The 14,355-nt window shown below is 36.7% G+C and overlaps 1 protein-coding gene across 1 annotated transcript in view; it reads right to left on the bottom strand.

Moving 5' to 3' along the window:
* Positions 1-263: 263 nt before the first annotated feature.
* The window catches only part of BIRC6 (baculoviral IAP repeat containing 6), a 268,208-nt gene continuing 254,116 nt past the window's right edge, over positions 264-14,355 (bottom strand). The window contains 3 exon segments of the mRNA XM_029231389.1: positions 264-1,126; positions 4,429-4,563; positions 10,629-10,817. Of these exon segments, the coding sequence (XP_029087222.1) occupies positions 947-1,126; positions 4,429-4,563; positions 10,629-10,817 (504 nt within the window). The 3' untranslated portion in view covers positions 264-946.

Raw genomic sequence — 14,355 nt, forward strand, 5'->3', positions numbered from 1 at the left:
TTTGGCTCTAGGAAGAATTTGCATGAAAATGAGCCTATATGGCAAGTACAGAATGTACTGTAACAGCACCAGAGAGGTACATCCTCTCTGCTCTACAGAGCCTCAATGTTTAACATATACATGTGACGTTAGTAATAAAACCAGATAGTCCAGGAAGAAAGGAGCCCTTTAGGAAAAACTCAGTTTAGAGCGACTTTTCAAAATTGACCATTCCTCTTCATATACTTAAATTCAAATAACAGATACATTCACAGGCCCAAATATTGGCATAGAATAAAATCATGTTCATTTATTTTTCTGCATCTTAGAATTTTAGAAAGCATAAAATTAAATACGTTGAATGTAATAAATTCATCCATACAAGTGCAAGTCTCCAGCTATAATGCATTTTATGGCAGATTTATCATTTAAAAAATGTACCAGTAAATCAAAAAAGAGGGAGTATGTCCATTTAACTTTTATTGAAGTGTATGTAGGAGGTCTTCAGAAATCATATATGAGCATGAAGATATGGCCAAACATAAAATCTATCAAATTCAGTGAAAAGTTGCTGACTTTAAATAGTAGTTGTAAGAATGACCAATATATATTCTTTGTTAACAACCCTTCACTCTACAGTAAAAAAAAAAAAAAAAAATTCAGTAAACATTCTTTCCTAAGGTAGTTTCCCTTATATAATCAGTGATTTATCCATTTCTTTGTATACACAAATTTGTTGAACATACCAATCAGTGGTTCTCACAAGTGAAAAATAAAAGCACAAAAAAGTTTACACTCTTGTACAGGTAAATAAAAGATCACCTTGAATTAAACTGGATCTCCTTAAGGGTGTAGTATAATTTCAGTTTCATTACCTATTACATAATTAGTTTCTTACATACAAATATTGACATATTTGGCTTGTGCTTCAAAGCCTCTGCGTCTATGAAGTCCATATCAATGCAGCTCACAATTTGAAGTCACTGGGGAGTTCTTTACTGCTGCTGGGTTTGACCTGATCATGCATTAGAGTCTCCTCAGCACCCGCTGTGGCACTGCACATCTCCGAGGCATCATCGGCATCAGGGTCCAAGTCTTCAGGACAGGGAAGTTTCAGCAGCTCTTCTCGGAGCTGAGCAGTGTGACGCTACGCAGGGGAGAATGAGTGATGTTAGAACTGTAAACCCTGGGATACCAGCACAACGTCACTGGAGGGAAGAATTGAGTTCAAAACAAAACCCAAAGCATTAGGTCTACAAAAATCTATTAAGACCTTCCTTAAGCTAGCTGCTCTAACAGGCAGTGAACAAAGTTGGCACAAATCTCTAACCTCAAAGTAACTGATGCTGCTGGTAAGCCCTGAGTACTGAGTAGCACGCCCACAGACCCTACCAATGCCCCAACACCTGTAACAAAAACAGCATTACTAATGACTTAGAGGACACCCGTCATTTGCCATATATAGTTTTAAATTAAAGAGAATAACATCTTAACTTGTAATACATGCTGCCTCTGACTAAAATTTTTGAGAGACAGTCCATAAATTAAAATAAAACCACCGCTATTTTAGTGAATAAAAACTAGGCCCTATGTAAAACGTTTGAAATCTTTCATACTCATTGCCTCATGTAATGCTTGGCTTACACCTTATAAATAATTTAATCATAAGAAGTTTTTAAAATGTAAGCAAATGAAAAAGAAGATCTAGAGAGAGTACATAACTTTGTATTACCCCATACTGCCATTTAGGGAAGGATATAGAGATGTTAACAGAGAGTGGCTGGTTGTTTACAAACATTAAGTTTTAGTTTATAAATTTCTAGTGGGAGAGAAATGACCTCAAATCTCACACCAAGGGCTTAGAAAATTAGTTGTGTCAATAGCTGACTTTGAAAATTAACCAACATTTATAGAACAAGGAACTGTGCTCAACAGTAACAATGTAAAAGCAATGTGCAAAATAAGGAGGACACAGCTGGATAAAAAGAGCTGACTGTACTAGGCCATTTTATCTAAGGGACTTGAGCATCTGTGGATTTTGGTATTTGCAGGGGATCCTGGAACCAATCCCCTGTGGATATGGAGGACCAACTATATGATCTCTGATTTTACAGAGCCTAAACTTTGGTTAGAAGTAGAAGACATATAGGCAAGATAAGACAACTACACATTTGCAGCCATTTTTAAGGTTTCAAAGTATATCTACATACTGGTAACTCGAAATTTTTCTAGCCCCAATTTCCCTTCCACCATGGACAACAGAAGAAAACACTAACTAGGGAAGAAGAAGAAAAAAAAAGGACAATTATGAAGGCCCAGTTGGGGTGGGAATACTATGCCTTTATTGTGAAATTAAACTGAAGAGCTGCATACTTTTCTCAAGTAGCACTCAGCAGCAAAAGTATACCTGAGATGATATAAATTTGGACTGATTCAGGATAGAGATTTCCAAATCAGGGCATTACAGAAACAAAGAATAAGAATTTGAGATAAAAACAAGACACTGACTGAAATAACAAAGCAAAAGAAGCCTGGACTTTAGCCACCGAGGTTTTGTGTAAGGGAAAGATATATCTAAACGACTGAGCTATGAGAACTGAGGAGAATAATGGGGAGGAGAATCCCCATATGAAGGCGGCACTGATAGGACCTAGCACTGACCAGGTGGGTATACTAGATGAAGCGGGAGTTAAATAAAATCTGAAGATTTTTAGACAGAGAAAAAGTTGTTTAAGATTAAGAAAATACAGAAGGTTATAAAATTTGATTGAAGGAAAGATAAGTTCTCTCTTTTAGATCTTCAATGAAGAGTGATGACAGGGCATCCAAGTAAAAATACCAGTAATATGACTTTGAGAAAGCTAAGAACAGACAACAGTTTGTAAAGTCACTTTTAAAGAGAAAATGGCCAATGTCAGGGGTATAGATACAATGATACAGAAAGAGAATAAAATAGTCCTAAGGGCCAAATAGTAAGGCTTCAGGTACACAATCATCCAGGAGAAGGGGAAAGAAAAAACAAGCTGAAAGAATTAAGAGTGTGAGAAGAGGAGCCAAGATAGCCCACAGATGAAAAGTACAGAGAAAAAAAGAACATTAGACCAGTGTTAGCACTGTTTTTATCAAGTAGGCAACAGTGTTACAAGAGATTATACTGAAACCATCTAATTTAAAAGTCAAGGCGAGTTTCCATGAAGTGAAATTTAAGCTGAAAACTAAATGGAAGTGAGCCAGTAGAGCAGGCAAAAGTAAGCATCTGTAAAGGCCTGGAGGGGAGAGAGATGCACGGAGGGGAGAGAGGTGCATAGAGAGCAGAGCCAGGGTCACTTTGAGAACTGGCTAGCGGGTCACTTCTGTAGAATGGAAATTCAACTGCAAAACGCTGATTGGTGAGAGGGTTATTTAAAAATGGAGGCAAAAGTGTTAACAGCTCTAGTTTTTGTAGTAAAAGGAGAGAATCATTTTTATAATAACAGGGGCAAAATAAAACTAGCTTAAGGGGATGCAAATGTTAAGGAGAAAAAAAAATTTCTTTTTAAAGGTTTTTATAATGGAAAATCTCAAACATATACAGAAGTAAGCAGAATATAAAATGAACTCCCATGAATCTATCACCGAGCTTCAATATTTATCAACTCAGAGCTAGTCTTCTTTCATCTATAATACCACCACTTTTCTCATTTTGTTTTGAAGCAAACCCCAGATATTGTATGGTTTTACATTCATAAATATTTCTGTATGTAACCTGAAAAATAGGGACATTAAAAAAATTCACCAATAAAAAAACCCTAATAAATCCTTATCATTATCATCTAATCATTTTAAGTGAAGATACTTTTAAAGTTAGAAGAAAAGGAGCCAGTAGAGACGACCATAATCAGTGGAGGATAAAAGGAACAGAGGTGAGTAAAGACAGGTATCTCCCAAGGCAGGGAAAAAAGGGTGGCCTTTGAAGGTATGATTCCCACATAAAAAAAAAAAAAAAAATCTCCAAAACCATCATGTACTACATTTCCATTCTGTGAACGCCCTAGTTGAAAACAACAGCTCACCGCCCCCAAAACACGATTGTATCACAGATGCTTCCACACCAATCAGCTGTTGGAGGCTCTGCAGATACCATCTCCCTCATTACTCCAAGTAATAAAATTCTGGAAGGTAAGAGGCTCAGGGAAAAGCTAATGCAAACTGTCATGGAGAACATTTTGTTGCCATCATTGTCAAACAACTCTATGAAACTCTGTTGGCTCAGTCCCTATACTCATTTTTAATTTTAGGAACTGTCACTTCATTGTCAAAAGGAATGTATCTTTTCTATAGACTTCTGGGTAACCTCTGAACTTAATAAATTTAATGTTTCTTTTTAGCAGTCATCACGGTTCTGTCAGTGAATATACAACTCTTCTTTTAAAGCCACCGACAAGGCTCCTGTTAGGGAGGGTTACTCACCTTGAGAGCTGCTGCATGGTGAGACATGGTCCTGCCTACCCGCTTATCACTGCTGTGCTGCTGGATGTCTGCAATCCACTCCTCACACTGGGCCATGATCTCAGCTCTTTTCAAGTAAAAATGTTTATGTATAACCTTAAGAATAAACCAAGCAAGAGAACAACATGTGATCGGGTCAGAATTTAAAAGACAAAGTATGCGGCATTACAAAAACATGAAATTTAAAAGACATGGCATTTTTTTCTCTCCACAAAACTCAATGTGGTGAACACTCTACATTATTAACAGGGAAGAATCAGGATTATGACATCAGATGACTTGTGTTGAAATACCCAGTTCTATAAGCAGAAAATAATGCCCAATCCCACTCCGACATTTCAGTAGTTAATCCTATCCAGAGAACATAAGACATCTATAAAACAATAGAGTCAGGAGGCAAATGTAAATAAATGAATAACCAGGAGAAAAAGTATTGACAACAGAAAAACTGTCAATTTCTATCTTTCAAAGAGAACTCAAAGAACATTTAGATAAGTAAAGAGATTCTCAATCACAGGCATTCACACAGATATCAGAACATAGCCCAAAATAGGCAATATTATTACTCTTTTAATTTTGTCTTCTGGTTAACTTATGAACAAGATTTTATTTTATGACGTTTAACTCCTTAAGATAAATGTGCTTTACATTTCAGATTTTTAAAATTCTTTCTTTGAAAAACTGAGTAAAATTTCTGTGTATGTAGTAAAAGTCTATTTTTGACAAATTTAAGCTACAAAATAGATCATTTTGGAATTATTATTCTGTATTCTGGGTGAGCTACTTACTACGTTGCCCAAAGAGCTTGTCTCCTCTAAAGAAAAGGCAATAATACCTACAAGGGAAAAATTAGGAAAAACTGGGAATGGACGTAAAACACCACCAATAAGTTATTGAGTTTGATGCATACAGGGATACAAAAATGAGTACGAAACCACCTGATATGAAGAACCATGATAACCACAGAATAAGATGGGAGATGAGTGCACAAGAAAAAGATACATTTTGAAAAATACAAAACAACAAAAAACAAAAACAAATCCCATGAAATTAAAAAAGTAGCAGGCCACAACTGATTGGGAAAATTAGAAAAGCATTCATGGACAAGGGGTACCCCTTTAATGTGAGCTATGTTCTAAAAGATGAGAAAGAATTATTGTTTCAAATTATACGTATTTCCTTTTTGTGAAAGTCATGTCCCCACTCTGAGTCCCCTGTGTTAGCAGTTTATTCTTCCAGAAAACAAAACAAAACTTTAAGCATGAACCAACAAATTACACTGACTGTGTATACTTACAAATTTCTTTCAATACATTTAAAAACTGACGTTTAACATATACAGAAAAGTGCCCAAATCATGTGTATAACTGAATGCATTTTCCCACAGTGAACACAAGAAAACAACCTCTACTTAGATAAGAAACAGAACATTACCAAGCATGCCGGAAGATCCCCTTGTGCTACTTCTTACCATTAACCCTCATCCAAAAGTATACACTATACTAACTTCTTTAAGTATGAGTTTAACTCAGTTTTGAACTTTTTATAAATAGAATCATATAGAAAGTACTCTTGTGCCTGGCTTCTTATGCTCTTTATTGTGTTTATGATATTTGTCCATCTTAATGTGTGAAGGAGTTCACTCATTTACACTGCTGTATTCCACTTTATGAAAATTCCATAATTTCTCCATTCATTCTGCTGATCAGACTGTTTCCAATTTTTGGCAATGTTATGAACATTCTCTACACCCAATATGTACACAACTGCTATTGAGCATATACCAAGGAATGGAATTGCTAGTCATAAAGCATATATTAAGCTTATTACCTGAAAGTACTGATATGTTAGAAAGTATTGATATATCAGAGCTCCAGTTGTTCCACAACCTAACATTTGGTATCAAAAGCCTTTGAACTCTTAGAGATGCTGAAGGATAGTAGACAGGAGCCAGACAATGTAGAGTTTTGAAGGCTCTAGTAAGGACTCTGTGTTTTCATCTTCATTTAATGGGAAGTCAATGGAGTGAGATGATCTGATTATGCGTGGAGAACCATTGTAGAAGGACAAAGTGGAAGCAGCAAAATCAGAAAACTACTTCAACAATTCAAGCAATAGGTAATGGTAGCTTGATTTTTTTTTGTTTGTTTGGTTTTTAAAAAATATTTATTTATTTGGTTGCACCAGGTCTTTTTTTTTTTTTTTAAATGAATTTATTTATTTTTGGCTGCGTTGGGTCTTCGTTGCTGTGCACAGGCTTTCTCTAGTTGTGGGGAGCAGGGGATCCTCTTCGTTGCGGTACATGGGCTTCTCATTGCGGTGGCTCCTCTTGTTGCGGAGCATGGGCTCTAGATGCGTGGGCTTCAGTAGTCGTGGCATGTGGGCTCAGTAGTTGTGGCTCGCGGGCTCTAGAGTGCAGGCTCAGTAGTTGTGGCACACAGGCTTAGCTGCTCCACGACATGTGGGATCTTCCTGGACCAGGGATTGAACCCATATCCCCTGTGTTGGCAGGCAGATTCTTAACCCATGTGCCATCAGGGAAGTCCCTGCGCTGGGTCTTAGTTGCGGCAGGTGGGCTCCTTAGTTGTGGCTTGCTGGCTCCTTAGTTGTAGCATGCATGTGGGATCTAGTTCTGTGATCAGGGATCAAACCTGGGCCCCCCGCATTGGCAGCGCAGAGTCTTAATCACTGCACCACCAGGGAAGTCCCAGTAATGGGAGCTTGAAATAGGCTGGCCAGGGTGAAGATTTAATTAATTAATTGTAGTACAGTTGATTTACAGTGTTGTGTCCGTTTCTGGATACAGCAAAGTAATTCAGTTATACATATACATACATATTCTTTTCTATTATGATTTATTACAGAACATTGAATATAGTTCCCTGTACTATATGGTAGAACCTTGTTGTTTATCTGTTTTATATACAGTAGTTTGCTAATTCCAAACTTCTACTTTATCCCTCCCCAACCCCCTTTCCCCTTTGGTAACCATAAGTTTGCTTTCTGTGTCTGGCAAGTCTGTTTTGTAAATAACTTCATTTTAGATTTAAGTTCAATTAGATTCCACATATAAGTGATATCATATGGTATTTGTCTTTCTCTGTCTGACTTACTTCACTTAGTATGATAATCTCTAGGTCCATCCTTGTTGCTGCAAATGGCATTATTTCATTTTTTTTAATGGATGAGTAGTATTCCATTGCATATATACCACGCCTTTATCCGTTCATCTATCAATGGACATTCAGGTTGCTTCCATGTCTTAGCTATTGTAAATAGTGTGGCTGTGAACATCAGGGTGCATGTATCATTTTTTTAAAATTAATTAATTATTTATTTTTTGGCTGCGTTGGGTCTTCGTTGCTGTGTGCGGGGCTTTCTCTAGTTGTGGCAAGCGGGCGCTACTCTTCGTTGCGGTGCACGGGCTTCTCATTGTGGTGGCTTTTCTTGTTGCAGAGCATGGGCTCTAGGCTTGCAGGCTCTAGAGCGCAGGCTCAGTAGTTGTGGCGCACGGGCTTCGTTGCTCCACGGCATGTGGGAACTTCCCGGACCAGGGCTTGAACCCATGTCCACTGTATTGGCAGACGGATTCTTAACCACTGTGCCACCAGGGAAGCCCTGCATATATCTTTTTGAATTAGAGTCTTCTCTGGATATATGCCCAGGAGTGGGACTGCTGGATCATATGGCAACTCTATTTTTAGTTTTTTAAGGAACCTCCACACTGTTTTCCATAGTGGATGTACCAATTTACATTCCCACCAACAGTGTAGGAGGGTTCCCTTTTCTCCACACGCTCTGCAGCACTTGTTATTTGTAGATTTTTTAAAAAATTTACTTTATTTATTTATTTATTTTTGGCTGTGCTGGGTCTTCGTTGCTGCGTGCGGGCTTTCTCTAGTTGCGGCGAGTGGGGGCTACTCTTCGTTGCGGTGCGTGGACTTCTCATTGCACTGGCTTCTCTCATTGTGAAGCATGGGCTCTAGGCGCGTGGGCTTAAGTAGTTGCGGCACGTGGGCTCAGTAGTTGTGGCTCACAGGCTCTAGAGCACAGGCTCAGTAGTTGTGGCATACGAGCTTAGTTGCTCCGTGGCATGTGGGATCTTCCTGGACCAGGGATCGAACCCGTGTCCCCTGAATTGGCAGGCGGATTCTCAACCACTGCACCACCAGGGAAGCCCTGTAGATTTTTTGATGATGGCCACTCTGACTAGTGTGAGGTGGTACCTCACTGTAGTTTTTCTTTTTTTAAAATTAATTAATTAATTTATTTATTTTTGGATGCGTTGGGTCTTTGTTGCTGCGTGCGGGCTTTCTCTAGTTGTGGCGAGCGGGGGCTACTCTTCATTGTGGTGCGCAGGCTTCTCATTGCGGTGGCTTCTCTTGTTGCAGAGCACAGGCTCTAGGTGCGCAGGCTTCAGTAGTCATGGCACGCGAGCTCAGTAGTTGCGGCACACGGACTCTAGAGCGCAGGCTCGGTAGTTGTGGCCCATGGGCTTAGTTCCTCCGCGGCATGTGAGATCTTCCCAGACCAGGGCTTGAACCTGTGTTCCCTGCATTGGCAGGCAGATTCTTAACCACTGCTCCACCAGGGAAGCCCCCCTCGCTGTAGTTGTGATTTGCACGTCTCTAATAATTAGCAATGCTCAGCATCTTTTCATATGCTTATTGGCCATCTCTATGTCTTCTTTGGAGAAATGTCTCTTTAGGTCTTCTGCCCATTTTTTTGACTGGGTTGTTTTTTTGTTATTGAGCTGTAGGAGCTGTTTGTATATTTTGGAAATTAAACCCTTTTTGGTCACAGTGAAAATATATTTTTCATCAAATTTTGATTATGCTTTGAATGGTGGAGCGAAATTTGTCAACAGATTGAATGTGGTATGTGAGTAAAAGAATGAAGCCACACGTGGTTAGGGTTTTGGGTTTAGACCATGGTGCTTTTACTGAGAGAAGAAAGGAAGGAAGAATCAAGGGTGCAGTTTTGCAGTGTTAAGTTTGAGGTGATTATTATACATTCTAGTAGACTTGCCAAGTAGTTTACATATCTGGATACGTTATTTGAGTCTCAAGGGCACTAAGAAATTAATTTATGATACAAACAGGAGGAATACAAGTTTATCAAGGGCAGGAACTGACTTTCACTTTTCCCTGAGTTCAGAGTACCTTAGTGCAGTACCTAGTAACAGCTGATATTCCACACGGCTGCCAAATGAATTACTTAATGTAAGTAGCCCAAACTTGAAAAGGGACAGAACATTATGCTTAAGAGTACAAAGAAATGCATGTTTGTATTTCCTGTAATATTAGGAAAAGTAATTACCCACAGCCTTGAATACCAGCCTTTGCAAAAGTAAAATACCCAACTATGTCATTCAAAGTGCAAAGTCATTTAGTAATAACAAAAGGAAGAAACGCTTTTACATTCCTTCAGAGTATATTCATCGATACTACTTAATGAGGAGAGTTTCGCGTATAATGCTACATATAGTTCACACATAATATTTGCTTAACTGTATTAAAGATCAATTTTCTATCAGGTAAATACGCCAATTCTTCCTCTAAAGTGTTGTGTTTCTAGATGTGATGAAGTAATCTGATGTGATAAGTAAAAAATACAACCATATTTTAGGCAGACTAAGGAGAGATAACTAAGTACAGGAAAAGAGCCACACTTCAGGATGTGGTAAAAATGAAAGCACGTGACAGTATCAAGACTGGTTTCAGAAACTAAGTTCAACTTTTCCTAAAGAAAAGAAAATGTCTTTTTCTTCAATTTCACACACAGATATTAGTATAAGGGCAAAGTTTCTATTTGCAAGACAATTAGAAAGTATCTTAATCTCTAATAAAAAAGAATATTTTTATGAAGAATATTTTAGTAACATATTCTAGCATATACTAACATAATAACTAGCACAGTATGCTAGTAGAACAGTAGCCATGAAAAATAAAGAATTAATAAAACTGTCCAAAAATATAGTCAGATGCCTTTTAGGAAGTAAATGGTTTAAAAAATTCATCTGTACTATATTATTACTGATTTTTCATGACTAAAAACAAGAGTAAACTTTAGTATACCACAGATATAAAGGGAAGTATAATACCTAAACTATATTCTATTATGTCTTTAATAAAGTATTTCATTAATTTTATTAAACATACCTCTTTAAAACATGGTGAAGGGTTTCTGATTTGTTCTAGCATTGCCCACTTAACCGTTGCTTGTCGAATGTTTCCATCATATTCTCGAGAACTCTGTGTGCCACTGGGAGTGCCTCTAGACCGTTCATATCCTGGTTCATTAAAATAAGGCTCAGCTACTAATATAAGGGACTGAACAGACACCAACACCTGAGGACCAAAGAAATAAAGAATAGTTATGATAGGACATTTTTACTACCAGTAAACTAATACCTTGCTTTATCAACTAGGAGTGCCTTTTAATATGTGCTTCCACATAACTTTATCACCATAAAATTGATGTTAATAATTGACACTGAAATACTTTATTATTAGAGCAAAATTAAAATAGGTACAGTAGAATCTTATATAATATTTATATATATGTTTTATATTCTTGAATCCTTGAAAAATAGGTACGAAGATCCTATTTCCTGAAACTACTAAAAAAAACACTTGCTTATAAACATCCCATACCAATTTAGACATCATTTTGCTCGAACTGTCCTTACTCTTAAAGGGCATAAAGCTAACAATGTACTCCTAACAATACTCACTTGTAAGAAAAACTACACATGACGCAGTCTTTACTTTCATTCCAAGGAAAATTTACTTTCACGGTATCACAAAAATATTACCAGAAGCTTTCAATGGCAAGATGACATGGCTCTGAGACCAGCTCTGACCCCCTACTTACATACCAGAAGGTTTGTTTCTCTAGATATAACCAATATTGAGAGTTCACTCTTAGTATAGTACTGCTTGCTAATATACTTACATAACTGGCTAATATGACATCTTTGGAGGCAGGAAAATATTAGCTATAATTTTCCCACTTCATAAATGAAAAACAATTAGCAGCAGTTGCATTTTCTTTAGGGAAGATGATTAAACAACATCAAGGATATGCACCTTAGAAGTTAAGGAATATATTTTCTTAAAAAATGGAAAACTTGAACCTGAAATATATGACCTATGAATACACAAAGTTAAATATGACCTGAAGTAACCATGTTACTGAGGCCAAGGTCAGCTACGGAAAAAAAAATTAACCTGTATAATTCCGAGGCAAAGATCTCATAATTTTTAAACTTACTGAAACTAAATATATCACTAAAGGAAAGTGATTTCCCTTGGCTATATACTTTCCCCCAACTCAAATCTGACACTTCTGAAATAATCTTCCAGGGCATATTTATTAGTTCCTTTCCTTTTCCCTTTTAAATAATCTTCCTCTTATATGAGTAGGGTATATTCCCATTATCTACAAAGGCAGAGAAAGAAATTTTGTAACATAGGATTCAGTTACTTACTTAACCTCAACTCCTTTGAGACAAAATATAGTTTTATAAATCTCAAGCAGCTGGAGATTCAAACAATTTACAAACTACTTCAGATTCATAACACATCTGGTTTTTTAAAAGAGCTAAACTATATACAGGAAATGAAAAATAGATGTTTTTGTATACAGAACAAAGAAAACTATATTTGAGAAATAAATTTGAGTTTAATATTGTCTGCTAAAAAAATTGAACTATAACATCTGCATTTGATAACAAATAAATTAGCAGAGATCGATATTTCTTGGAATTAAATTCAAAGAATAATTTATAACACGTGCTCTTTTCTCACTGGGTGACATTATTATTTACTTTTTATGGGCATCTTCTATTTACTTTTTAAACATGTACCTTTTAGGAAATATATAAGTGCCACTTTATTTTTCTTTGGTGAACTCAGCTATTTAGGAGTCAAAATATTCATTTTATGGAATTTCTGGAGCCTTGAATTATCTGACCTACTTACTCATTTTATTTCACAGCACACTTTATTGTAGCCCATAAAACACTCTCATGAAAAACCAGTAAATAAATCCTTGGGAAGAGGAATTCTCTTTTTTAAAAGGATTTGATTTTCAATATTCTAAATTAATAGGATTTATCTAACTCTGAGAAACACTATATTTTGAAGTCAGAGAGACCAAGGTAGGCAGAATAACTTTATCCCCTCAGAATCCATTTTTTGGTCATCTGTAAATAGAAATAATACCTATATAGGATGACTGTGAGAATTAAATAAGGGGTTGAGAGGTGTAAAACAATAGGGCTCATACGTGTAATTAATACACAATAGCTATTCTTTTGTGGAGTGAAAATGACAGCATACATCCAGAAGATAGCAAAATGCAAAACAAAATCACTTCTACTCTAAAAACAATAAATTTTAACTTATGTAATAGGGATATGCAAAAAAGCAGTCAGCATGAGTTCCATTTTGATCAATAAAAATTAAAAGAGCTCCCTGGATCAAACCAAAAAACAAACCAAAAAAACCCAATATTTATCATAGCCACATCTGGCTAAAGTGTTTTCTTAGAATGAGTTGAAAATGAGTCGGTAATTAACAGAAAAATATCTATTACGTACCATAATATACTATATATAAGTTATACTTAATAATAAACAGAATATATTTGCATTCCATAGTGGAAGTTCACCGATTCTTAGTCAGTTCTTTGACATTTTCATAAAGTCAAGAGTCAAAAAAGCTTTTATTCATAGGCTGAATTTACAGTCCCTCTCCTCTTTAGCTTTATGTTAGCACCCACAAAACTGCAAGATGTTCTCATATTTTATTCAGAGGCTGACTAAATCAAGAACCATATAACAGCTTCCTTTCACTGTTCTGTGTCAAACAAAAATTTTAACCCTACCAGGGCATAACCAGTCAGCAATCTTGCCTCCTATGAATGCCTTTATTTTCAAATTATAACTTGTCAGAAGATTTAATTCTTTGACCTGGTCTGGTATGTTAAAAATTTTCATTATAGGTATTTCAAACACAGGAAAGTACAGAGTATGCAATCCAAAATATTAATTTGCAACAAGAAACTATGTTATACAAACTAATAACTTGTTTAGGGTAATGGAAAGAAACAGTCTTAGTTAAAAATGCTTTTAGCCTTTCAAAATAGTAAGCATCCTCCTCTACGGAAAATTATGCTGCTATTGAGTAGAACTATAATCAGTGGCTGATTTCCAGAACTTTCCATCTTAAGAAAAATGGTAGTATTTATATATTATTATATTATAAATATATTTACAAATGGTTGATTATGTGACATTAAATATGTTTAACTCCTCTTGCACATGACATCTTTATTAACATCCAACTGGAACAAACTATTCATAACGCATTAATATGTATTTTAGGTAGATTACAGCAACATTAAAAACCAGTCACATATGGGAATTCCCTTTTGGCACAGTGATTAAGAATCCGTCTGCCAATGCAGGGGACACGGATGAGAGCCCTGGTTTGGGAAGATCCCACATGCCACGGAGCAACTAAGCCCGTGCGCCACAACTACTGAGCCTGCACTCTAGAGCCCACGAGCCACAACTACTGAGCCTGTGTGCCACGACTACTGAAGCCCGTGCACCTAGAGGCTGTGTTCCGCAACAAGAGAAGCCACCGCAATGAGAAGCCTGCGCACTGCAACGAAGAGTAGCTCCCGCTCGCCACAACTAGTGAAAGCCTGTGCACAGCAACAAAGACCCCACAGAGCCAAGAATAAATAAAATTTAAAAAGTAAAGAAATTAAGTAATTTTTCCTAAGGCTCTGTAGTCTGCCTCTGAAGAACAAATCTAATAGACAACAAAGGGCAATGTGTTCCTGACTAGATGCATTTGTTTCTAGTATGATGTT

Source organism: Monodon monoceros, unplaced genomic scaffold (assembly GCF_005190385.1).
Source record: "Monodon monoceros isolate NGI ecotype Baffin Bay Population unplaced genomic scaffold, NGI_Narwhal_1 Super_Scaffold_19, whole genome shotgun sequence".
Classification (NCBI taxonomy): Eukaryota; Metazoa; Chordata; class Mammalia; order Artiodactyla; family Monodontidae; genus Monodon; species Monodon monoceros.